Source organism: Rhinolophus sinicus, linkage group LG01, assembly GCF_036562045.2.
Source record: "Rhinolophus sinicus isolate RSC01 linkage group LG01, ASM3656204v1, whole genome shotgun sequence".
Classification (NCBI taxonomy): domain Eukaryota; kingdom Metazoa; phylum Chordata; class Mammalia; order Chiroptera; family Rhinolophidae; genus Rhinolophus; species Rhinolophus sinicus.
The window spans coordinates 127435623-127462622 of NC_133751.1; the positions used below are offsets into that span (position 1 = coordinate 127435623).

Below are 27000 nucleotides of genomic sequence, written 5' to 3' on the forward strand. Positions count from 1 at the left end.
GGTTGAGAGCCCACGCTCCAACGAACTGAGCCATCTGGCAGTGGCCCATGTGGGAATCGAACCGGCAGCCTCGGCATTAGGAGCACGGAGCTCCAACTGCCTGAGCCACTGGGCTGGCCCCTTATGTCTTTTCTGTAAGCTTCCTTCTTCTCACATTCCAATCTTTTTCTTTCCTGGCCTGTGACTAATCAGCCTAGCCATTCACTGATGCCCATGAATACACGCAGTCTTACCTTGGGCCACTTCTCTTCCTCTACAAACAGATGGCCAGAGGCAGGCCTTGGGAGCATTTCAAGTCTTTCAAGGCCACTCTTGAGTGGTGGTAGCACAGCAACCACAGCTACTTTTTGTCAGCCCAGCCATGAACCAACCATGGCTCTTGCTCCTCTACTAGCCAGCTGGTCCTAAGGGAGTCTCCTTTGTCCCCTCTGTCCCCACACATGGCCATGAGTTTGAGCTGAGGAGAAGCACAGAAACGATAGTGGTAATGACAAGGGGCTCTGGGAGTCCTGCTTATCTAGTTTACTTGGGCCTTGTTCTATTCATGCCCAGTCCTAGATGTATCAACCACTATCTTTTGATGGACTGCTTTTGACCCTTATGATATGGAGGATCTGGTAGAAACCGCACATAATGGGGAGGTCTGGCTGCATGGTCACTTGATGTCCTATAGTCAGGTGCTCTATTTCCACCGAACCCTGTAGCAAGTTCTCTATACAGATGGCATAGACTTGCTCCAGGAGCTAAGAGGTCTATGTTGTGATTCCCCTATGGGGGCCTCCTATAAACTCTACATGGTGCCTTTTCCCACCACGAGATACCACGAGATACCACGGGTTCTGCTGGTTAAAGCGCAGTCTGGACCTGTGTAAGAGTCTTCTTCTGTTCTAGGCACTACTCAAATCTGACGGCATTCCATGTAGATAGGTCAGAACAGTATTCTGTGAAGTATTCAATAGTTATGAGTTCCATGTATTCTAGACTTGGAAAGTAAACATAAACTAGGATATTATTACTATTATTACGCTTTTTGAATGTCTTATAAAAAGTGGGGCAACTATAAAAATGTTATGGATGGTCTTCTGTGATTTCTTTAAAACCATTCAAAGAATGTTTTACTTTCCTATCACCTTAAAACAAACAAACAAAACCTTCAGCATTTCAAATGCTAAAGTCACACAAGCATTTTCAAAATCCAATTTGTATATATATTTAGCACCCACCATGTCTGCCTGCCTTGTTAAACACTCTGGTGATAGCAATAAGAATACAAAAGAATTTTGTAATTAGCATTTTAATGCTTCTCACAAGTGGAAAATTCAATTAGGTCTGGTTCTGAAGGAAATATCAAGCTGAATATGTGGAGGCTGTGACTAATAACCAGTCAGCACAGCAATAATGCTATGTGTGTATGTCAATGGTTTCCCTTCAAATTGGAAATGTTAGCTGTCCCCATTTAGATCCAGTGACAGCCCAGATGCAGGAGTCTGTTAGAGCACAAAGCATGTTCTGAGTTACTCTATTTAACAAAGCAGACAACTAATCTCATTTAATTCCTGAAACTTGTCTCTGTTCAGCAATTCCTTAATACAAATTGCTGCATGATCAACTCTTCTTTCTTATAACAGCTTTAAAGAACACTCATACAGAGATATGTCTGCCTGAATATATTAAAAGTAGAGTAATTAATTTGAATACTTTTATAAAGATTTGGCTAAATTAGAAAAATGAGTAACTATTTTGAAGCTCAAAATAATCCATCAAAATATACAATCTACTTATTTTTAAAAGCAGATAGGAAAAAGGCAAAAGGTTAAAAACAACATTACTGTTTATGTCCTTTCAGACTTCTGAGTACATATACCTTTTTGGGTATGTACATATCATTTTCCACAAACAGTGTGACATGGTATCTGTGTGAAGGTCCTGGTAGGAAACACTCAGAAGTATGCTTGAAGGGAGTTTTGTGAAGAGGCCATAAATAAAGGTTTGGGATGGTGAAGCACCCTAGAGCTAGCAACGATAGGAAGCTATTACCACCTCTCAGCCTGACGGGGCAAAGAAAGGGAGTAGCACCTGGGACCTGAGAAGAAGCTATGGCTGTAGAGAGGAAGCTGTGACCTTCTTCTCAATGGAAGCTGTGGCCCTCTGGAGAGGAGAGAAGCCATGGCCAAAATGTGGTCCAGCAGAGAAGGAAAATAAATATCCTGAACTTTCTCTTCTCCATCCATGTGATCTCTTATTGGTGGCTTCCAATGACCAAATCCAATCAGAAGTCATTGGGAAGGATCCTGGTTGATATGATCTGTAGAAGTTGGCCTCCCAGGGCACACAGCAGACTGGAAAAAGGCATGAGTGGGGAGGGGAAGGTGGCAAATCGAGAAATGTCCAGCTTACCTGAAGAGCTCTCAATGACAATGAATATATATATATATATATATATATATATATATATATATATATAGTCTTGGCTTTGCATGATTCTGATAAGTAAAAATTTTTTCAGTTACTGTTCATTAAATTATACCAGTCCCCTAACAACGTGGTTCAAATTGGTATATTAACTAAGTAATTGCATAAAATACAAACTTCACTGCTAGCTCTTCAGTCCACAGATCACTCCGTAAGTAACTGATGTTCGTCATGATCAGTGACCAATCATGTCACTTCTTTCAAAGTCTGTCAGTGATTGGTCACTGCTCATATTAAATATATACAGACAGCAAAGTATGTAGTTTTGTTGCCTCCTTGTTTCCCAGAGGAACTCATGTGACATTTTACAAAAACAGGTAATTGAAAGAGGTCATTGACTAACAAAGATTAAAGTGCAGCAAAGAAACAAAAAGTGGTAACTCCATAAGTAAAATGTGAATTGAATGTAAATGGAGTTATAGATGAAATAGCTGATTATGGGGGTGTTGACACTGTCACTGTTTGAGAAAGTCCAGATATGCAGCCAGAGGAACTTTGTGAAGATGAACTTACTGACCTAAACAAGGAAAGTGGTTGTGATGGAATGAAGATAGCTCGAAGGAAGTGATAAAAGCAGAAAATTTCACATTAAAGGAACTCTTGGAGGTATTTCATGACATTGCAAAAGGATAAAGTGTTGGAAAAGTATATGAACTTAGGGAGGAGTATGATAATTCAGTGAACCATAGGAGAGATGGTCATTCCATAATGTAACAAGGGAAAGAAGCACTGTTCAAATTACTCTTTATAAGTTTTTGTTTTCACAGAAGAATAAAACACTTTAATTCTCAATGTTTGTTTTAAATTATAATGTACTAAATAAATGTTTTACTATCTTAGTTCCCTATACACTTATAACCAAGAGTTAAGAGAAATTTTAGTATGTGACAAATTTTAAAGGTCAGAGAATAGTCATAGTTTTCACCTTTGATTATTAACATTGCTTTGCAGTTTTGGTTTGTATGGTCATTTTTAGGGTCTTACACAATTGTGTAAAGCAAGGACTGCCTGTATTGTGGTTTTTTTTTTTTTTTTTTTTTAAATATATATATTTTTTCTTTATTGGGGAAGGGGAACAGGACTTTATTGGGGAACAGTGTGTATGTCCAGGACTTTTTTCCAAGTCAAGTTGCTGTCCTTTCAATCTTAGTTGTGAAGGGCGCCGTTCAGCTTCAAGTTGTTCTTTCAGTCTTAGTTGTGGAGGGTGCAGCTCGGCTCCAGGTCCAGTTGCCGTTGCTAGTTGCCGGGGGCGCAGCCCACCATCCCTTGCGGGAGTCGAAACCGGCAACCTTGTGGTGTGGTTGAGAGGACGCGCTCCAACCAACTGAGCCATCTGGGAGGCAGCTCAGCTCAAGGTGCCGTGTTCAATCTTAGTTGCAGGGGGCAGAGCCCACCATCCCTTGTGGGACTAGAGGAACTGAACTGGCAACCTTGTGGTTGAGAGCCCACTGGCCCATGTGGGAATCGAACAGGCAGCCTTCGGAGTTAGGAGCACGGAGCTCTAACTGCCCAAGGCACCGGGCCGGCCCTGTATTGTGCTTTTTAATGATTAACATTCTATAATATGGACAAAGCATTATTTAATGCCCTATTAATGAAAATTAAGGTTGTTTCCAATTTTTTCACTGGTATAAATAATGCTGCAATAAATATCCTCATAACATCATTTTGTACCCATGTATTGTTAGGATAAATTCTAAAAGTGAGGGTTTACGGGGTCAAAGGCTACGCACATTCACATTTTGGTACATACGAGTATTGCCAAAATACCATCCAGAAAGGCTGGCTGAGAGTTTACAATCCACTAACAGTTACACTCCACTAACAGTGTCTCAAAGTTCCCAACTCTCCATCCTGTGGGGAACAATAAGCAAGTTTATTGTCATCGCCAGTTTGATATCTCGCTGGTGTTTCAACTGGGTTGCCAGGGAAGATGAACATTTTGAAGAAGTAAGGCTTTAACGTTATTTGGAAAAGAGTTCCCTTAAAAGATTATTGACGTTGAAAGTAGACAGAGCATTTATTTGCTCTAGGGACATTTGGCATCTTTAACCATGAGAAACTGCAGCAACCACCAGTCCAACTTTCTGGGCAATAATTAAGAGGCTGGCAGCTCATTTTAATTAAACAAGGTACAAACAAACTATGATTTGAAGCAAGAGTGTACAAAAAAGTGGCACGACTTTGCAAACATTCACTTAAAGGAAAAATATTTTTTTAAAGTGTTAAATATGTTTCAGCTTGCATTAACACTGTTTTACTTCAGAAAGTACTCTTACTATAAATAAGTAAAAACAAATCTGAAGTGCAGGAAGTTACGCAATACAAGAGACAGTCCATGACAAAAGCCTCAATACAAATTTGATTCTACTCCAGCAGAACCCTTTGCAACAGTCCAGAAGACAACTTCCTGTGGAGCCTGCTACCCTTAGCAACTGCAAATGTCAACTGGGCAACAACTTAGTTTGAAAACGACTGTGCTACGAGATAGCATCTACTCATTGTTTAAATAGTATTTTCTTCGTTCATATTATAATAATCTTCCTCAAAATGGTCCCAAGATTTTACATGTGATAACTCCTTCTATATGAAAACATGTCAAGAATGGACAAAAATAGGACACAGGCAAAAAAATTTTGTAGGGCAGTATGATAAAGAATTTATCGAAAGGTATAAATGACTGCATAACTGCCACCAAAGAATGTATGAATAAAAATAGGCATAAATGAGATAGGCATAAACTAGTAAGAAATTTTACAAATAAAAAATACAGTCATTGAAATATGAGACATGATAGAATAGAGGCTCAAAGTTAGTTAACATGAGTTTCCAAAAAAATAGAGAAAATGGTTTAGAAGCAGTATTTGAAGAGATACCTGCTGAGAATTTTCCATAACTGAAAACAAATGTGGGTCCTAGACAAAAAACACAATGAATACTGCACAAGATGAATAACTGCTGAACAGATCACAAAGAATTGGTAAAATACCAAAGATAAAGAGGCAACTTCAAAGCTACCAAGGAAAGAGGCCAGATTACCTACAAAGGAAAAACAAATATACTGACAGCAAACTACTCATAGCCAACAAGAGAATTTAATGGTATAATATTTCAAAGTGCTAAGGGAAAATAATTGCTAACCTAGAATTTTATCCTGAGCCAAAGTATCATTCAAAAGTACAGGACACTTTAGAATTTATATTCAACAGATACTGTCTTAAAGAAATATTAAAGGAGGTACTTCAGTAAGATGTGAACCCTGATGAAATACACAGATATAAGAAACAATGATGAGCACAAAACTAAGTTAGTATAAAAATCAGTCAGTATATATTTAATTAACTACTGACAATAAAATAAATCCCTAAAATTTAGCAAACTAGGGGGAAAAACACTTAAGAAACCAGAAGGAAAGAAAATGATATAAGAACAAAAATTTATGAGCTAAAAAACAAGGAATAGAAAGGATCAATAGCATCAAAAACTAAACACATTAGCTTAAGAGATTTAATAAAACATTAATAATTTTGGGGTGGTTGGTTAGCTCAGTTGGTTCAAGTGTGGTGCTGATAACACCACGGTTGCCAGTTTGATCCCCACATGGGCCACTGTGAGCTGTTTCCTCCTTAAAAAAAGCAAAACAAAACAAAAAAACATTAATAATTTTCAAGTTAGAGAAAAGGCACAAAAAAGATGGTTAATTTTTTTTTTTAATTTTAAGAGAATATTATGAACATTATTCTATTAAATATAAAACTTTTTCTGTCTCAAACTGTTTCAAAAAGGAGGCTGAGGGCCGGCCCCGTGGCTCAGGCGGTTAGAGCTCCATGCTCCTAACTCCGAAGGCTGCTGGTTCGATTCCCACATGGGCCAGTGGGCTCTCAACCACAAGGTTGCCAGTTCAATTCCTCGAGTCCCGCAAGGGATGGTGGGCTCCGCCCCCTGCAACTAAGATTGAACATGGCACCTTGAGCTGAGTTGCCTCCCGGATGGCTCAGTTGGTTGGAGCTCGTCCTCTCAACCACACCACAAGGTTGCCGGTTGCGACTCCCGCAAGGGATGGTGGGCTGCGCCCCCTGCAACTAGCAACGGCAACTGGACCTGGAGCTGAGCTGTGCCCTCCATAACTAAGACTGAAAGGACAACAACTTGAAGCTGAACGGCACCCTTCACAACTAAGACTGAAAGGACAACAACTTGACTTGGAAAACAGTCCTGGACATACACACTGTTCCCCAATAAAGTCCTGTCCCCTTCCCCAATAAAATCTTAAAAAAAAGAAAAGGAGGCTGATATGTCATAGATATCCAAACTGGAAGCGAAAAATATAAAAAAGAAAATAATAGCTATAAACATAGATATAAAATCCTTAAATATAAAATTAGCATCTATAAGTGGACTGTAAAAGTTAAGAATGTATATTATTATAATCTCTAGAGCAATAACTAAAAAAAAACACAAAGAAGTTTAGTTAAAATGCCAATGGGAAAACTAAGATGAAATTCTAAAATATACTTATTTTAAAAAAGATAGCAAAGGAAAAATGAGGAAAACAGGAGGCAAGTAGGAAACAATAAAATGGTACATACAAATGTAACCATGTAAATAACTACTTTTAAATCTTTCGGGATAAATTCTCTAATTAAAACACAGAGATTGGCAGAATGGATAAGACCCAACCAAATGCTGCCTATAAGAAATCCACTAACTACCATATAAAGACAGAGGTGGGCTAAAGGTAAATGATGGAAAAAGATATAACATGCAGATAAGCACAAGAAGATGGAAATGGCTATATCAAGATCAGATATAACCGATTTCAAGACAGCATTACCAGAGTTACAAAGGGGCATTTCACCAGATAAAAGGGCCACGTCTTAAGAAAGACATAACAATCATAACAGTGTATATGTCTAACAACAAAGCTTCAAAATACATGAATCAAAAATGTACAGAATTAGGGGCAGCGGGTTAGCTCAGTTAGTTAGAGTGCGGTGCTCTTTAACAAGGTTGCCAGTTCGATCCCCGCATGAGACACTGTGAGCTGCCCCCACCACAACTAGATTGAAACAACTACTTAACTTGGAGCTGATGGGTCCTGGAAAAACACACTTAAAATAAATAAAAGTTTAAAGCAAACAAACACAAAAAAACTGTGGGATCAATTTAAAATAAATTTACAGAATTAAAGAGACAATTCTAAAATCATCTGTCCAATTTCAGCAACTGATAGAACTAGATTAAAAAAAGAAAAAACTCAGCAGACACAGAAGTTCTGAACAACACTATCAACACTATTTCTATCCCTACACTCAACAAGGACAGACTACGACTATTTGTTCTTTCCAAAAGCACATGGTCAGATTTACAAAGAGATGTGATGAACTAGTACATGGAACACTGAAAACCCTACAATACATTGCAAAAGGAAATTAAAGAAGACCTAAAAAAATGGGATGATCATTCATATTCATGGATTGGAAGGATCAACATTGTTAAGATGGCAATATTCCCCAAAAGTTCAATAGTCAATGTAATCGAAATCAAAACCTTAGCAGGGTTTTTTGAAGAAACCGACAAAACGGTATGAAAATTTACATGAAAAGGCACAGGACTTACAATAGTCAAAATAAACCTGAAAAAGAGGGACAAGTTCAGAGGACTTATACTCCCTGATTTCAAGGTTTACGTAAAACTGCAAAAATCAAGATACTGTGGTATTAGCACAAGAACACACATATGGATCAACAGAACAGAACAGAATTTAGAAACAGACCCATACGTATATGGTCAACTCTTTTTCACAAAGGTGCCGAAGTAATTCAACAGGGAAAGGATAGTCTTTTCAACAGATAGTGCTGGATCAACGAAATAGCTATATGGGGGAAAAAAAAACAAAAAACCCCTTGATCCTTGTAAACATCATATACAAAAATGAACTTGAAATGGATCATAGACCTAAATGTAAGAGTTCAAATTACTGAAAATATAGAAGAAAACTTAAAAAGAAAATATTTGTGACATTCGGTTAGACAGTTTTCTTAAACAGACTACAAAAAGCACAACTATAGAATTAAAAACTTTTGCTCTTTATAAGGCAGTTAAAGAAAGAAAGAAAAGGCAAGGCACAGACTGGGACAAACTAAGTAGTTGCCAAACATATATCTGACAAAGGGCTCGTATTCAGAATATATAGAAAGCTCTTATAACTCAAGTAGAAGACAATTAACCCAATAAAGGAAATGGGCAAAAGATATGAAGACACTTCACCAAAGACATATAAATGACCAATAAGCACATGAAAAGATGCTCATCGTTAATCAATAGGGAAGTGCAGTTAAAGCCACAATGAAATACTGTGAAACCACCATAGCATGGCTCAGGATAAATTCTAGAATAGCTAAAATTAAAAAGACTGATATTTCTAAGTGTTGATGATGATGTAGAGTAGCTTAAACTCTTACTCACTGCTGGTAGAAATGCGAAACGGTACAGCTACTTTGGAAAACAGTATGGCAGTATCTTACAAAGTTACACACTTCTCATACAACCTAGAAATTTCACTCCTAAATATCTACCTAATAGAAATGAAAACATGTCTATACTAAAACTTGCAAACAAATGTTCCTATTCAGGAGCTCGTGGTGTCAATGCGCCCGCCGTCTCCATGGAGAGAGGCTAAGGTGGCCGAACTCTGGCTGGAGGCACCTGCACGGCAAGGATGTCGCCTTCGATAGTCCCGGCCACTGTCCCCTGCAGCAAGAGGAAGTTGTAGCCCACCAGGGCCGTCCTCACCCTGACAGCTTCAGCAGTAAACAAGATAAAACTTCTTAAAGATAAGCCTGGACATGTAGGTGTGAAAGTCAGTGTCCGAACCAGGGGTTGTAATGGCCTTTCTTGTACTCGAGGATATACGAAGACAAAAGGAGATTCTGATGAAGTTGTTTGTCTTTCCAAATCATTTTATAAATTCAAGGTAATTCCAATCAAAATCCAGAATACACTACCAAATCTGCAAAACAATACTAGACAATGTTTATAGAATCATAAACATTTAGTTAAAATATAAAAACAAAAAAGAATTAAAATACACTGAATTCATATACTAGTTATCACCAGGGTAGAAAGGAATAGAATCATAGTGGATACACAGGATACCTTAACTGTATCCATAATTTATTTTCCCCAGAAAAAGAAAATATTAGAAGCAAATATGACAATGTTAAGATTTGATAAAGTTGGGTGTCAAGTACAGCTCCAATCTGGTTGGCATGTTTGGAAAACTTCTTAAGAAAAATAAAAATATTCTATCACTCTAAGACTGTTACACATTTAATTTGAAAGCAGCTATAATTCTGTGAACTTGAGAATAGCTCTGGGCCCATTTTATTATACTATTTTAGTGCCTGGGGATTACATACTACAGGAAAAGATGGACAGTAGTCCATTTTATTCTTGGTGTGGCTCAAATTTATTTAACACTGTTGGGATGCCTATTATAGTCAAGATACTCTGGTAGGATATGAAAGGTAAAAATTGAAAATCTACTTTTAAAGAGCTCATAATTTAGGTGATGAAATAAATTAATTTAAAAAAATAATGTGCAGGTATTTATGATCTAGGGATAAAGTCCTACCTTTCTGCATTGTTTTCTTTTCCTGTAGGAAAATACTTGCATTACATTGTTTTGTTCTTGCCCATTATGTATGGTTCACTGTAAAATTAACATCAGCATTAATATATTTAATAGTCTAGAGGGAAAGTGTTTCTAATTATAATTCTCACATAGAAATTTCTTTGTGGTAGGGAAAATGGGAGTGCATTTTAGTGACATTCACTAAACACCAGTAGCAGTAAAAAATGAAACAGAAAATTCTGTAGTATCTTTTATGTGAAATAAACTATTAAGCAACACAACTCTTTCAGTTGTTAGAGCTCTATCCTTATACCCATCAACTTATATCTTGATATGAATACATGTTATGAGTATATCAGTTTTCATTTGCTTTTAGGCATTTACATAAATCAATTGTATGTTTTCTTTCCAAATTATAAATCTCAAGAACCAGTTATAGGGGCGGCTGGATGGCTCAGTTGGTTAAAGCATGAACTCTCAACAACAAGGTTGCTTCTCAATTCCCACATGGGATGGTGGGCTTCGCCCCCTGCAACTAAAGATTGAAAACAGCAACTGGACTTGGAGCTGAGCTGTGCCCGCTACAGCTGGATTGAAGGACAACGACTTGGAGCTGATGGGCCCTGGAGAAACACACTGTTCCCAAATATTCCCCAACAAAAATAAAAATAAGTAAAAGTTTAAAAAAAAAGGACCAGTTATAAAATCAGACTGCCATGAAGTTACACAAAGACAACTATAATTACCTTTAAAATTTTATTGAAATTCAGGTTTAGAATTAACAATTTAATACAATATTATACTGAATATTTTCTAACCAGTATTCTTACCTGCTTTACATGATTTCTGGGCACAACTTTTAAGAATTGATACTTTCTGCCTAATTTTCCATAATATGCCAATTATACAATCATTACAATCTCAGATATTTCCTTAAAATTTTTCTTATCTCAATGTCAGAATTTAAAAAAATAAGCTCAAATATTGAAAATTTAAGACATTAATATTACAGCCACTGTAATATAGAAAAGAAAAAAATTTACAATCTTAACTGTTTAAAATTGTTAACATTTATTGTAGTAATACAGTATGAATTTTTAATATAACCATATGAATTTTTCATTAAAATGATCAACCATTCCCTACTGAAGCATGTCCAAAGTTATAAAAATCTTCTCTTTTAAAGTAACCTATACTGAATTAATCCAAAAGTAATCGTGGCACTTTAGATAAGACATGTGTTCTACTGCATATTTTAAGTACCGAAGGTACAGCCTGATTGATAGCAGGTTACTGGAAAAAATATCAAGCCCGGCTTTTTTTAAGGCGTGAGTCGTTTGGGGTCACGGGGGAACATCGAGGTCTGACGAATATTGTGCAATCCCAAAAACAGCATAGTCACCCGTTCCAACCCTAGGGAAAATAAAATAAGTATCAATTCCTTTTCTGAAAACCTCTCAGGATCTTACTTACTGAAAACCACTAACATAATACTTTTCCTTATTAGGAAGGACAATGACTTCTATTATTTTGAGTTTATTTAAAATTGAGTGTTTGGATCTGATTCAGAAATAGAGATGATACTGTATGTAGGAAGGACAAAACGAGATATTCTTAAGTTGTATGATTCTGTGAAATGTGAACTACAAAAATCTATGTAAATGTTTAAAATGTATGACTTAAATTAAAAAAACCATTTTATAAGCCTGTATGTTTTCAAATGACACCAGATTCGAATTATGTAGTTCAGGGCATCAGTATTAGATGAGAGCCACAAACTTGTTCAAGTAAGTTTATTAATAGTACCAGAAATTTATTGTAATTCAATAGACATGTAACATGGTGGGTGGTTCCTTGTATAAATGACTCTAGAGTACATTATATTAAATGCTTTGAGTGTAGAATGTGACATAAATTTTGACATGTGACATAAATGCTACCTTACTGACAAGAATTAAGATCAAGTACCAGCTAAGAAACAGCAAAACTAGCAAATTAAACTTTTTATGTGCAATTTAATTGATCTATTTTACTAAAGTTGTAGAAGACTAATATACCACACAAAGAAGGCAAGGTCACAGAATATTTTTATATAGCAACAACTTTTAATTTTAAAGGAATATATTTAACTCTAAAACAAATATAACTAAGAGAATTAACATTTTTATTCCTATTCCTTACTAAAAAACATCTGCAGACGTGTATTTGAACCTTGTGTTACAGTACTCTAACACTAATCTAAAAAAAACAAAACAAAAACAAAAACCAAAAATCACCCCATCCCATCTTCCTCTCAAATGTTAATTATCAAAAATAGGTGGGGGGGCAGCCGGATGGCTCAGTTGGTTGGAACACAAGCTCTCAACAACAAGGCTGCATGTTCAATTCCCACATGGGATGGTGGGCTGTGCCCCCTGCAACTAGATTGAAAATGGCGACTGGACTTGGAGCTGAGCTGCGCCCTCCACAACTAGACTGAAGGACAACGACTTGGAGCTGATGGGCCCTGGAGAAACACTGTGTCTCCGAATATTCTCCAAAAAAACAAAAAAACATAGGTGGTATTTTGATAGCTATTCAAGTGTCCTTCTTCACAAGATAAAAATTTACATTGTCAAGAGTTACACAAGTTTGTAATATTATACAAAATGCGCATTACCGAGTAACAGAAAATAGTAATGAATTTTTCATTAAAACTTAAAACTGTATATTCAATGTAGCTTTGTTTGTAACAACAACCTATATGCCATGCCCATCAACAGGAAGCTGTTTATCCTTTCAATGGATTCTATGTGTGTTAAAAAAAGAAGGAAAAAGCTCTTTAGGTATTGATAAAGAATGAGCTACTCAGCATAACATTCTCAAGGTCCATCCATGTTGTTGCAAATGGTAAGATTTCATTTTTTTTTTTTTTTTTATAGCTGAGTAATACTCCGATGGGAGGGGGGAGGGAATGTGGGAGAAGGAGAAGGGAATAGAAAGAGCAAGTCAGTAGACACGATATAGTCATGGGGATGTGAAATACAGAATGGGGAATATAGTCAACAGTGTTGTAAAGATTATGTAAGATGCCAGACGGGCACTGGACTTAGCGACTTAGCAAGGGGATTGCTTCATAGACTGTGTAGATGCGTGGCTAATGCGCTGTACAACTGAAGCTGAAATAGAATAATATTGTATGTCAACTATAAGAACATATATATATGTGTGTGTATGTGTGTGTGTGTGTGTGTGTGTGTGTGTGTGTCAACTATAAGAATATATGTGTGTGTGTGTGTGTGTATATATATATATATATATAGTTACGGGAGGTGGAGTACAGCATAAGGCAGATAGTCAATGGTATTGTAATCATTATATAATATGTCAGAGGGGTAATAGCTTGGGGTAGGAGGGTTATCACTTTGTGAGGGGTGTAAATGTTTAACTATTATGTTGCTTTGTACACCTGAAACTAATAAAAAAAAAATGAGTTACAAAATATAGTAAGTGAAAAATTCAAGGTACTGAATGGCTTATACAGTATGCTACAATTTGTACAAAAATGTATTTTTAAAGTGTATATATTTTTGCATATGTAAAGATTATCTTTGCAGAGGGAGGTGAATGCACACTCTTCTAAAATTCTTTTAATTTGAAATATTTTAAATTATATTACCTATTCACCAAAAACCTCCAAACAAATAACAAAGAAAAATTCAACAGAAGTTAAGATTCTGAATTCTTTGACAGAGTCTTTGATAAGGACATCCAAAAGCTGAGTTAGTTAAACATTTACTCATTTTAAATCACAGAATGGTCTCTTACATATACTCTAGAAGTGGTCCTAAAAGTCAATGAAATGTTACATTTCAACAAAAACATTTAGCAGCAATCTGAGCTAACTCGAAGGAGAGCTTTAATTTGGGCTAATCTGAATGAAATTAAGGATGCAGAAAGAAAACAGGATATTCAATTTATAAGACATTTTGCTTTTAAACCCTTAAGAGAAAAAGAATGGTAAGAACTTTATTACAATAGTTTAGAACATACATGTTAGCTGTTCATTTTGTTCCTTAGAAATCAAATTTTCACTTAGTTATAACTCACTTTAAAAATTCTTTTAATTCAAATTGTGTTACACTGAGCACTTATGCACTTATTTGTAAGCATTAACATACAAAATTTACTTTTTGTAGTCTAATACTGAAGATATTTAGTTAGAACTGAATAAACACTTTGCCAAATGAAATCTGGGTTGGAAATATTATTGTCATAATATTCAAGTAGTATTACCAATGCCTCCACCAGCATGAGGAGGGGCTCCAAAGCGGAAGGAATCAATGTATGCCTTAATTTTCTCCAAATCTACAAAAAACCAAAACAAACATAATTTATCATCTCATTTAGCTTAAAAAAGTGCAAAAGCAATTATTGTTCAATGAAGATTAAAACAAACAATGGTGTTTCTGAGAAGTCTTTAAAAGGCTTAAAATGTGTTGTTTCAGAATATACACTACTCTCCTAAAAGTATACTTAAGCTGTTTACCAATTCCATGATGTAAGGCTCTCTCTGTTAGCAGCTGAGGATCATGTATTCTTTGAGCTCCTGACAGTATTTCTTCTCCTCTCATGAACATATCATAAGAATTGGACTGTTTCTGCAGGAAAACCAAACAAACAAAAAACACCATTTTTCAAGTGCTTACCATCCTATTTCCATTACACATCGGTGGGAAAAAAATCTCTGTTGCATGAAGAGCATGCTCATTTTTTCTTACAATTAATGATATAACTTGTGCCAATGAACATAATTTCTTCAAAATGGATTAAACTAGTGAGGGTTGAATAATAAGTTCTTCCTTGCCTCTATCAAATTTTATGCTCCCCTTCTCCCACACCTTCCAATAACAAATCAGAACACCACATCTCACTGCTAAGAAGTAGTGCTGATTCTTATTTCACTTTAGCAACTCAAATATTTTTAAGTGTGGTAGGAATTTGGGCCACTTCCGGAACTTCAATTATCAATTAAAATTTCTTTTTTATTTTAAGAAAAGCAAATTAAACATCAACTTACCATAGCTTAACCTATTCCCTATCAAGTTTTAACTAACTTTCCTTGTCTTTCAATACATCAGTGGTTCTTAAAGTGTGATTCCTGGATCAGTAGTTTCAGTGTTACCTGGAACTTGTTAGAAATGCAAATTATCAAGCCCCACCCTACCTCAAGTAATCAGAAAGTCTGGTGATGGGGCCCAGAAATCTGTGCTTTAAAAAGCCCCCCAAGGAATTCTGATGCATACTCAAGTTTGGGAACCACTGCGATAGAAAAATAGTAAAAGGCCACAAGACAGTATTTAGATTAACTCCCAGGACAGAATGTGAATTTTTAGTTCAAGGTCAAAAATAAATTTGCTAATGTCTGCAAATCTAGTAATACCATTTATTATTTATATGGTGTTTCTTCTTTGTAAATCTTCAAAAAATGACAAATGAAAATGACTTTTAATATAGATTTTTGGAACTAATTTGCTAGAATATTCAGATTTCATTTTAACCTGAATTGACAGAAACTAGTAGAAATATATATAACAGTGTGACCACTGAAACTGCAAATTAGTAATAAAAACCATTATTTTCACTGTACAATTTGACATAGTGACAGTAAAATTTTCCTCCTTCCCCCAAACAGGTTATTTAAAATCAAATTACTTACAAGATTTTTTGGGTCTGGCATGGTATAGAACGGTCTCACAGCCAATGGATATTTATCAAGAATATAAAAATCTGTATCATACTATAAAAAGAATACATACAATTAAAACAGATTTTTAAAAAGTTTAATGAAAGTAAAAAGAAGGCTAACCTTTTGGTAATTACTGTCCTTTTTTATACATAAGTTTTGTTCTTCAAGATTACTATAATAACACTGTATATACAATAAGTATTCTGCTTCTTTCAAGTAATGTCTGTAGCCTATAGTATTTTGCCATGATGTACATAAAGATTCTTCCAACACTTAATTTTTAGGAGCTGTTGACTATTCATTCAATCATAGTTCAAATGTTCATTTTTTTTTTTGGGGGGGGACAAGTAATCTCCCTCTAATTTCCTCCACATCAAAAATTATGCTGCAGTAAACTTCTTTGATTTTCATTTTTTCCTTTGCTATTCTAGCTCATTTAGTTCTTCGGATGCATTTTATAGCTGTTTATGTTAAATTATCCCAAATATCTCTGGGTTTTATAAAGAGTAGCAAAAATTTAAACCTATAAATTATTTTGGGAAAAACTGACATCTTTGTAATATTCATCTTCAAAAATCCTTGATTATCTTTCCAATAATTAAAATTTTAGTTTAGATATCAAAAAGAAATTTGGTAGTTCTCTTCAAATGAAAACTATAATTGAAGTAAATAACATTAACAAGAAATTATGACATTTTTGTTCGAAAGAATACTATGTGACCTACATATAATTAAAAAGAAATCAATCACATTTCATCTGTTTTGACGTTAAACATTTTTGCTAAAACTGAAGTGTAGAGGGAATGTCAACAGAAGCAACAAACTGGAATTGGCTCTGCTGAAATAGCATTTTAAAGGTATAAACTCTATAAACTCAACACTGCAGTTTCAGAAGTTCCCCAGTCAGTTTAATGGTTTAGAATGCAACCAGCAGGAGGAGCTCAAGAACTGTTTTCATTTCATTACACAATTCTCTTAATTTCTTTAAAGAACACACTAAGTTTAGCTTTTATCTTCTTGGGAGTTTTAGAAAATGAGATGGGAACGTAGCTTTCACATAAGAGGCAGAAAGAAGACTTATTCTCCCTCAAAAGTCCCATGAATCAGCAGGAGTACTCAGGGAAGACCATTTCTCAGTAATTTCAAATCACTTTGAGGTCTTTTCTAACAAATCTGAAATCTGACATAGATACCACTTTTAGAGATACCTCAGTGCAAATCAGTACAAAAAATTGAATACTGAGCTAATCAAACCATATTATTCCAGGAAAATTAGTCCCCTCTGCAACTGTTCTTTAATACCAGGATACATTTTAGATTTAGAAAAAAAAAAATACAGCATGTACAAGAGTCCTACCTTTTCCTTTACCAAACGACCCAACAGCTTTTCATTTGGTGTACTGAAAAACAAAGCAAAACAAAACATGAGACCAGGTGCTTGAAGATCAAACAGCAACTTAAAAGAATTAGTAAGTAAATAAAGCACTTCTTCTGTTTGAAGTTCTCAAGGGATAAAAAATTCAGCCAAAATACATAGTTGTCTATCCTGCTACTTTTTAAAAAGGCAAGTGCTACTAGAGATGACATATAAACGCACCTGGTACAGTGACTTAGCATTTAGTAGGTGCGGCCCAATAATATTTAAATAAAAGCTAACACAGAATTTAGCAATTGATTCAGAAATAACATGGATGAGATAATTTCCTACAATTACATAAAATAAAAGTTCACTATACCAACATTAGCTATTCTTGTGATTAAGTGATTCCACTTCAAAATAGTCTCTCCTTTTTGTTACTCTTTATCAAAGGTTTATAAAACAAAAATCAGTGTTTCTAAGTCTTTAAATATAATATTGTTTATATGAACCTGTTAAGTTTCTAGAGCCAAGAGGTTGCTACTTTAGCATCTATCCTAGTTAAGAACAATTTCCAAAATACTTAAGAAAATATTGCCCAACTTAAAGTAATTATAGAATGCATGATTTGCCATTAAGATGTCATCCAGCTATGTAGGGGGTGCTTAAAAGCATATATATAAATATATTTGTTAAACAAACAAAAATATATGATTTTGAGTGAAATGTTTTAATAAAAAACCCTAAAAAATGGCAATAATTATCCCTTTCCTTCTTACATCCACATGAATTGTTGTGATACCTTATTTTAACTTAACAACACTTAAAGACTGAGAGGGGTAACATCTTAGATGACAAAATCACAAGCAAATGTCCCTGTATTCTTTACAGCATTACAAGTATAGGGGAGAAAACAAAAAATGGTGTTTATAAATAAAACTACTAAAGCTTTGGCAAACCACATTCAATCATGACATTGTATTTCAGATCACATATTAGACAAAATGGCATCATACTATATACCCAAAAGTTAATAAAACTGAAGTTTATCAGCTGGGTGGAAAAAAATTATCATTCATTAATACATTAATTCTTTCACATCTAAAACCTAATTACTGAAGTTTTAAAAATTCCAAAGACATACCTCAGATCTTCTTCATCTCCCATTTCAATTCCAGCTTCCCTGAGCATAGCCAATGCTTCACAATACTCTAGTCTTAAAGTTGGCTCCAAAAATTTGAATGGCTCACATGGAAATTGTTTATTCACTGTCTGAATTTCAGTTTGAAACCTATTTGAAGAATGGTTTAGAGTTAATAAAAATGTGTGAGATAGTTTTCCCACAAGAGGTCACTGTGGCAATACATAAAAATCATTTAAAAAAAATTCAATACTGGTGAAATAAGGAGCATAAATAGTTTTTACTCATTCACACTCTTGATACTACAGTTTTTTTCTATTAACAAAGAAACAACATTTTTAACATTTCACAGAAGTCACTATCTGTGCAATGATGAAGAAAGGGCAACCCCTGAGAAGTTCAGGGGCAGAAGCTCCATGGTCAGCTAAGCACCCTCTCCAGCTAAACCACTCAGCCCCAGACACCCTCCTAGCTGACCTGAGAGCGCGTTTCTAAGTGGCCAGTTGACAGGGACCCCTAAGTAGTCAACTGTACATACTACTAGTTCTATGCATTCCACTGATAATTTTGAAATTCAGAGGTAACAACTCAAAAGGAAATGCTTTTACAGCAAAGCTCTTTGAGTAAAATCAGCCTCAGTACAGAAATTGTCTCAGGGACTATCAGGCTCATCAGTAATAGTAGCAACAGCTAAGAAAAAAATATAAGGTGTGATCAAAAGAAACGGTGAATATTTAATAAAAAGAATTTATTATAGTAAAAGACATATTGCCATTAATTCCCCTCAAAATACCCCCCCTTTGCTTCAAACACACTTATCCCATCGTTCTTGCCACTTTCTGAAGCAGCTCTGGAAGTCCTCTTTCATGAGTGTCTTTACTTTATCCTCCATCATGACAACGCTCCATATCACACATCGCTGCTGGTACGGCAATTTCTGTCCAATAAAACCATTACAGTGTGTCCTCATCCACCTTATTCACCGGGTCTGGCACTGTGCGACTTCTGGCTCTTCCCCAGCCAATGATTCAGGACATTGAGGCAGCCACAACAGCATAACTAAAGACACTCACGAAAGAGGACTTCCAGAACTGCTTCAGAAAGTGGCAAGAATGATGGGGTAAGTGTGTTTGAAGTGAGATGGAGTACTTTGAGGGGAATTAATGGCAACGCATCTTTGACTGTAATAAATTTTAAATTTAAACATTCACTGTATTTTTTGATCACACCACATATGTGATAAGAATTGAGTACCTATCTTTGTCACATAAAATCATGTTTGAATCAATCACTGTATTACCAAGAAAAAGTGTTACCAAAAGTATGGCCAAAATGGACCAAAAAAAAAAAAAATTAAGTTAAAGAATGAAATTTAAACACGTAAAATATTTAATATCACTTCTCAGTCTTATGTTGTTACCACGGTGGCACTGAAGGATTAAAACTTTATAACTCATATCAGCTAACATTGCTAGAAACATAAAATACCCATTTTATGAGGTACTGAAAAATTTGAATTTTTAATCCTTTAACACTTGTTATTATCACCAAGGAAGACCAAATGAATGAATACTCGTCTTATCTTCCTCCATTCCCATTATATTGTAAGTTTGTTTAGGAGAGTGCCAATTTCTTTCCCATTTTAATAATCATTATTGTAGTGTCTACCCTCTAAACAGTAGGCATAAGACAAAACTGCTGCTGTGGGGGATGATATTTTATTAAGGTTAAAAGGTGTATTTTTGCTCAAGTATCTATGGATGAAATGATAGCTAGAATTTACTTCAAAATGACAGGGGGTAGGAGAAATGGGTAAAACAAAACCGGCCATGTATTGACAATAGTTGAAACTGGGTAATGAGTACATGGGGTTTATTAGGCTAGCCTCCCTACTTTTGTGTTTTTAAATTTTCCCTAATTAATAGAATTGGAAAAAGTATGTTTACATTCTATAAAAGAGTAGAAATTAAAACACTATCACTTACTGATCAGTCTTAAAGACCTTCATGGAGTAATAAAGCTTAGCCATTGATTTATTCAAATCTTGGTAGAAGAATTAAAACGACACCAATAATTGATTTTTAAATTGCTTTTCTTTGCTTTGGATATTAACTCCCTTTCATGTACATCAAAGGTAATACAAAAATATGACTATCAATATCTTAAAATACGTTTGTGTATTATTCTTCTATGAGATATAAATATTAAATGAAAAACATGAGAGGGACATGACATAAGCCAGGGAATATAATTTACAACTGACACAGAAACTTAGAATTCCTAAATAATTTATAGACTATAGAAAGAACGCTTTTATTTCCAAGTTGCCCCCTTAAGTCTACTGAAAAAGTCCAGTGACTGAGTCTCTAATTTGTATGTAGAGATTTGATTAATCCCAAGGGCCTGATTCATGGTTGGTCTGTTTGTTATAAAGACCAAAGTAGAAATGTCATATTCTAATAGACAAGATATCATCAATACCTAAAATAAATGGGTTTCAGAAACTTTCTTGAATTATAAATGTGAAAAGAAAATGAGAAAAGCTGTTACTTCATTGTAGTTTCAAAGGATATTTTGTTTTATAAGAACATCAGTTATTCCATAGATTAAACCTGAATGAAAGTTGCTTAAAATAAACTGTATTGAAAAGTTTCAGAGAACAAAGATTTTTTTTTTTAAAGGCTGTCTACAATTAACTAGTCATTAAAGGTACAATGCAATGCAAAGAACGCCTGGAAAATATTGGTGCACATGCTACAGCACTTTTATAAGATCAATGATTAATGATTAATTTCTATTAGACTTGCACTGGAGTAAATAAGCATAATATTTCTGAACTCTTTAGGTATCAATGAAGCATATCCAAATGTATCAACAATTAATAGTTAAATCAGTGATCTTCAAATAAAAATTTCAAATACAGTCCTTTGTCAGTTATCAAAGCACTAAGTAAGTCTGTAATAGCCTACTTGCGCAAGTATGGAGAAATGAAAAAAAAGGACTCTTGATACTAAGTAATTTGCTTTCCATTTTCTTTTTTTTTCTATGTTAATCATTACAGGTAAGAAATTTTCAGTGACCTTTAAGGGAGAAACTATTTGTCAGTTTAGTGGGTTTACCTAAATGAACATTATATGTAAATCAATTTTCTGAACATCAAGAATATGTCTAATAATTTTCTGTAAATGTGGTCAATTCACCAGACCCAAATAAGTCGAAAGTCCATTCAAGTGTACTAGTTTCTAATCTTTATTGGGTACTCAATGCAAATATAAATTGATCTAAGAATTAACCCTTCCTAACACAGGCTTAACATACACAGAGAGATTCAGTAAAGGTTAGAAACTAGTAGGATGAAGGAACTTTTTTACATCTGAAGTAAGTAATATTAATCTTCACTTATAATAGCTGAGGAAACTGAGGCACAAAGTTAAATAATTTGCACAAGCCTCACCCAGACAGGTTAGCAGAGCAGGTATTTGAACGTAGGCTACCTGGATCTAGCTGAATCCAAGCTCTTAATCATTACCCCATAAATGCCTCCCAAATAATAACTGCTATAGAAGTAACACAGACTCTTTTTCTTGACATATTCAGGATGTCAGTATAAAGGAAAATACAAATATAGTTAGGCTCTTTACAATCTGGGAAACTTCCCCACCAAAATGAGGTTAACTAGCTGAAACCCCAATTGACTTGGATCCAGAATAGTATTTGGAGTGTGGATTTCTTTCATTAGCTGATCATCTAACTATCAAGTCTTTATATATACACTTATGTTCAATGAAAACTTAGTTTACACATTTCAACTCAAGAATTGCTTTATTTTGTAGAACCCAAATTGATTTGAAATTAAGTCCATTTAGGGATATGAAACGTATATACCCCCCCTTTTTTAATACCTTTCTTGAAGTCCTTTGAATATCTGTACTAAGGTGTCAGCAATTTCTTCTACAACTTCATGGTAATGGTAATTAAAAGCCATTTCAATGTCCAAACCAACAAATTCAGTTAGGTGTCTGTGGGTATTAGAGTCTTCAGCTCTGAACACTGTAACATTAACAAAAGATATACAAAGTAAATCGTGTTTTATATTTTGGGAAATTGGGATTTAAATACAAAATTCTATTTACTAGTACTCAAATGGTGCTATTTTCATTATCACTATAGGGTTGGAAAGACCTGTGACGAGCCATCTGTTTCAGCATTCTCTTGGACGGCAAATTTATTACAAACTCCTACAGTCATGTAGTAAAAGCTGTTAACAAATGTAAATTAATAAAAGAGACTCCTGAGAACCCTGAGGGAATAAAAGTTCCTGAGGTACCTTTTCAATAATTAAAAATAGATTCAATATAGTGAGTTCTTAATTTTATTAAAACTTGACTCAAGCTAAATGAAATCTGTACAAATGAAGTAACATTATACACATTTCAGCCACTATCTCACTCAGTCCAGCTCTATCCTCACTGCAGTTTCCTCCTTTCTAGTCTTCCTGAATCTAGCTCTGTTCCATCTTTTACATAATATTCCTATAACACATCTTTGCTCAGTAAAAGCATGCATTTTAAAAATGAGATATTCTCAAGATATTTTATTCCTTTTTCTGCTGTAGGAATACATAATGCTTATGATTCTATTCACATAAATGATGCTCAACTGTTTAAAGAACTATTGAGCATACAGTTTTTTTTTAACAAATGTCTACCCAAGCACATTGTCATTTTTACTTTAAAGTCTAATGTTTATGTAGTCATCATATAAAAGGATTTAAGCTTTAAAAATGTGTGTAAAACGTGTTTCTAAGACCCTAATTATGGTACAATTAATGAATTTTGAGACAATCATAACTGCCAAAACCTTACCTGGTCCAACACAGAAGACCTTCTCAAAATCAGCACAAATACACATTTGCTTGTATAGCTGTGGGGATTGAGCTAGATACGCATTGTTTTTAAAATATGACACAGTAAATACATTTGCTCCTCCCTCACTGGCAGCTGAAATAGAAACATTAATGTTATTACAATCAATTGTAAGCTTATCAATGCAAACTTCAAAAATAGTTTATACTTTTGATTAAAATACTTCACTTAAAGTAACCACAACTGGAAAATCAAGAATTTGCAGAGAAACCTTCGTCTATATATGTCTTACACCTGCCTGTAAACAGTTTATATTTAGGAGAGATATGCTTCTTTGCTAACCCTTCATTTTACTTCTTTGGATATATACATTCCCTTTCTGTGTCAATTTCAAATCTATTAAAGCTAGTTTCGGGTTGTAAAACTTTTTTTTTACACAGGAAAAAAAGATATTAATAATTTTTCTATAATAATTATCAAGAATTTAATGTTCAACTTTTTATTTACAACTAAATGCCTTTATAACACACATTTTTGGTGTTACTTAAGCAACTCTAAAATGATTAAGAGTTGGTTCTCATATACGAATGAGAATTAATGAGATTTTTCCTACCTGCAATATTTAGTATTAATTTTGCAATGCAATTTATACAAAACAAAATTGCAATACCAATTTAAAAAGAAATCTACATAATGAAAGTAGTTTTTGGTGCAAGTTATATAACAACAATCTTGCTTCGTGTGTTATTGCCTCATTTTATGATCATTATCACAATGATTCCTGAAATAAGGGGATGTAGTATTATTGATGTTAGTGATATGTGACTGGTGCTATATAGCACAGTCTTGAAATAAATAGTCTCATAGCAATAAACGTTAAGGGATACTTGGGATTCTCAAATTAAAAAAATAATAATATTGAGCAACTTAGGGGAAAGCAAATTACCTTTATATTTGATCTTAGCCAAAAGTCTGAGAAGCAATAGCAAATTATTTTTAAAAATTAAGAGAAATATCTTAAAGCATACCTGAGATAATTTTAGGGGTTTGGATCTCCACAAAACCCTTGTTAAGTAAAGTCTCTCGGAAAAGATGGCAGATGCCAGACTGGAGACGAAAGACTGCCTGACTAGTTGATGTCTATAAGACAATAATAAAATTTAATTAAATCAATTTGACACATAAATGAAATAAATGAATGATACTTCCTGGATGGGTAGGGCTTAGAGGACATAATGCCCTATCTAGAGAATTAGCCGGTGTTGCCATGTGGGCCCAGTATTGCCAGATTCACCTCCAACTTTTTAAGGAAAGCCATTTAGATCTAATGTAAAAACTCCCATTTTTCAATGGTGGCAATGAATTTAAATAATAATAAAAAAATGATGTGGGCCGAAGAAAAATACTCTTTGGGCTAAATTCTAGAGGCTTAACCAATAACTTGTGTGAACAAATAGCATAGACAAATACAGCATGATGTCTAACTGCTGTGGACAAAATTATGAAAGCTCTGAGGTTTATAGGCAGTTTCCATTAATATGGAAAAGGTAAAAGCAGATAAAAAGCAAATAATCAGGGGAAACATGAATGTATGCTAAGGGCAGACCTGCATGATTGCAGAAAAGTTGGAAAGAACTTATAAGGTGACAAAGAATTTAAGCTTTAGGTAGAATGTGTTACGTAAAGGAGGAAGATGTGGTCAAAACATTAAGAAAGAAAGATGACATTGGTTTTACTACAATGATGAAACCACCAAACTCTTTAACTTGCAATCAAGCCAGAAAGGGAACCAGAAGACCAATGAGATTACTATATAAAAACTGTCAGGACCAACTACTTATTTATTATTAATATTGTGCTCACATCAAATTCAAAGGACTGAGGCATTAATTACTAATCTCTACCAGGTTGCTCTAAAATGTGCACATAATTTCTTCCACAGTTTTGTAGTGATAGTAATGGTTATGTTTCCACTTGCTGACTAACTTGTCTAAAACAGGCACCACCTGGAAGCAAGCCCATTTACTGGCTACATGTTCCTTTGTCATTTTAAAACGAAGCAAATATATATCCTGTGAATGATTACCCGATTGTCCTTGTTGCCTACAATTCTTTTTAGGGGAAGGGTCTGTTGGAAAGGTAAACTGTTTCTTGTATTATCATACTTACATATAGGCAAATGCCAATTAGTTCTATAAGCCTGAGACGGTTATGTTACCTCTACCCTCCTTGGTTTGGGCACAATCATGTCACTTAAAATAAATGAGACCAAAAAAAAAAAAAAAAAAAGGAGACATACCCTAAGATCAATGACTCTGTTGTCTAATCTTGTATCCTGGTTAACAGTAGCTCTTCCTTCCTTAAAAAAAGATGAAAAAACAGGTTTTACTAATTTTTTTCAGAGCACAAAAAACACTTTTAGAAGCCATGTTTACTTTTAAGTGACAATAGGTGTGTTTATGTGTGTTAATTATATGTGTTTATTATGCCCCCAAATTAGGGATCCAAGAAACAAGAAGCAGGGCTTCTTGGAAAGAAGAGAAATGAGAATGAATAGGTATTAATGCTTTCTTTCCATCTCCCACCCCCAAAAGCCTTGCCTCATTATTGGGACATCAGAAGAATTAATCACTCGCACCTTCACTGATTCCTGGATTTTACCCGCTAGTTAAAGATTGAGGCAACAGATAAAAGCTGATAGAGTAGTAGTTCTCATTGTATGTTTTGGGTATCAGTGAGACACTTTCAGGGAGTCCATGAAGTCAAACCTATATTTCATAATACCTTTTCTTTCTCACTTTTTCCTGACTATACTGAGGAGTCTTCCAAAGGCTTCAGGATGTGTACTATCACAACAGAATGAATGCAGAGGTAGATATGAGAATCTAACTGTTGTCTACTAAGCCAGACATTACAAAGATCTGTAGATATATTTATATTATTGTCACTTTTAATAAATTAATATTAACATTTTCTGTTTTAACGTCTCATACTGAAAATATCGACAGACATACCTACAAAAACAAAAGCTTGTGGGGTCAATTATTTTTAAAGTGTAAAGGGATTTGTAGACCAAAAAGTTTGAGAATTGTTGATGTAAGAGTAAATTTAAATAAAAATGAATCTCAAATCAACAGGTACCCTTGGTAAAAAAGCAGGGCATCAAGTTTTCAATGTTTTGCAGACTAAACACACAGAGGAAGCATAGTATTTCAAAAGCATGATTTTTTACCTCTTCTCCTTCCGCCTCAGGCCGAATGGCATCCTCCAGCTGTAAGGGCAAACGGGGTTCAGCCAAACTGATCACATAAATCTGAAAGAGAGAGATTACCAAAAATATCGCAAAGCACACAAAACCTGTCATCTTTTGCTTAAAAAAAACACAAAAAAAACTACAGTTAACTTAAAGCAATGTTTGCATCCATCTTTAACTGAAACTACTTGCTAAAATCAAACAAGATGGTATATGTTTTTTCACCTATAAAATAATATTTCTTGCCTACCTTCCTGGGTTGTTGAAACAGTCAGGTGAGATAACATATACACAAATACTGCGTAAACTCTAAGGTGCATACCAATGTGATAAATAAGTAAATAACTGGAGTTGAGGGGCTTGGGTTAAGGCCTCGTATTGTCACATAAAAGCTATTGTTAGGCAAATCACTTAACCTCAGAGCTTCAGTATCCTACTCTGTAAAATGAGGTCTGCATTAAGAATCAAATGGAGTAATGAATATAAAAACACTTTGCTCACTCGAAGGTGCCATTAACAAATGAGTTATTGTTAACAGCATTTAGCCA

General features: G+C 34.6%; 1 protein-coding gene across 2 annotated transcripts in view; it reads right to left on the reverse strand.

Annotated features, from left to right (window-relative positions):
* Window positions 1-10850: 10850 nt before the first annotated feature.
* The window catches only part of DARS1 (aspartyl-tRNA synthetase 1), a 51721-nt gene continuing 35571 nt past the window's right edge, over window positions 10851-27000 (reverse strand). For both annotated transcript variants that reach the window (XM_019731153.2, XM_074335686.1), the window contains exons 6-16: window positions 26432-26512; window positions 25499-25558; window positions 24228-24339; window positions 23200-23334; window positions 22237-22384; window positions 18338-18484; window positions 17194-17236; window positions 15807-15887; window positions 14637-14748; window positions 14384-14455; window positions 10851-11521 (exon numbers count right to left, since the gene is read on the reverse strand). In XM_019731153.2, coding sequence (XP_019586712.1) covers window positions 11430-11521; window positions 14384-14455; window positions 14637-14748; window positions 15807-15887; window positions 17194-17236; window positions 18338-18484; window positions 22237-22384; window positions 23200-23334; window positions 24228-24339; window positions 25499-25558; window positions 26432-26512 — 1083 coding nt within the window. In that variant the 3' untranslated portion in view covers window positions 10851-11429. The remainder of the gene's footprint in view (window positions 11522-14383; window positions 14456-14636; window positions 14749-15806; window positions 15888-17193; window positions 17237-18337; window positions 18485-22236; window positions 22385-23199; window positions 23335-24227; window positions 24340-25498; window positions 25559-26431; window positions 26513-27000) is intronic.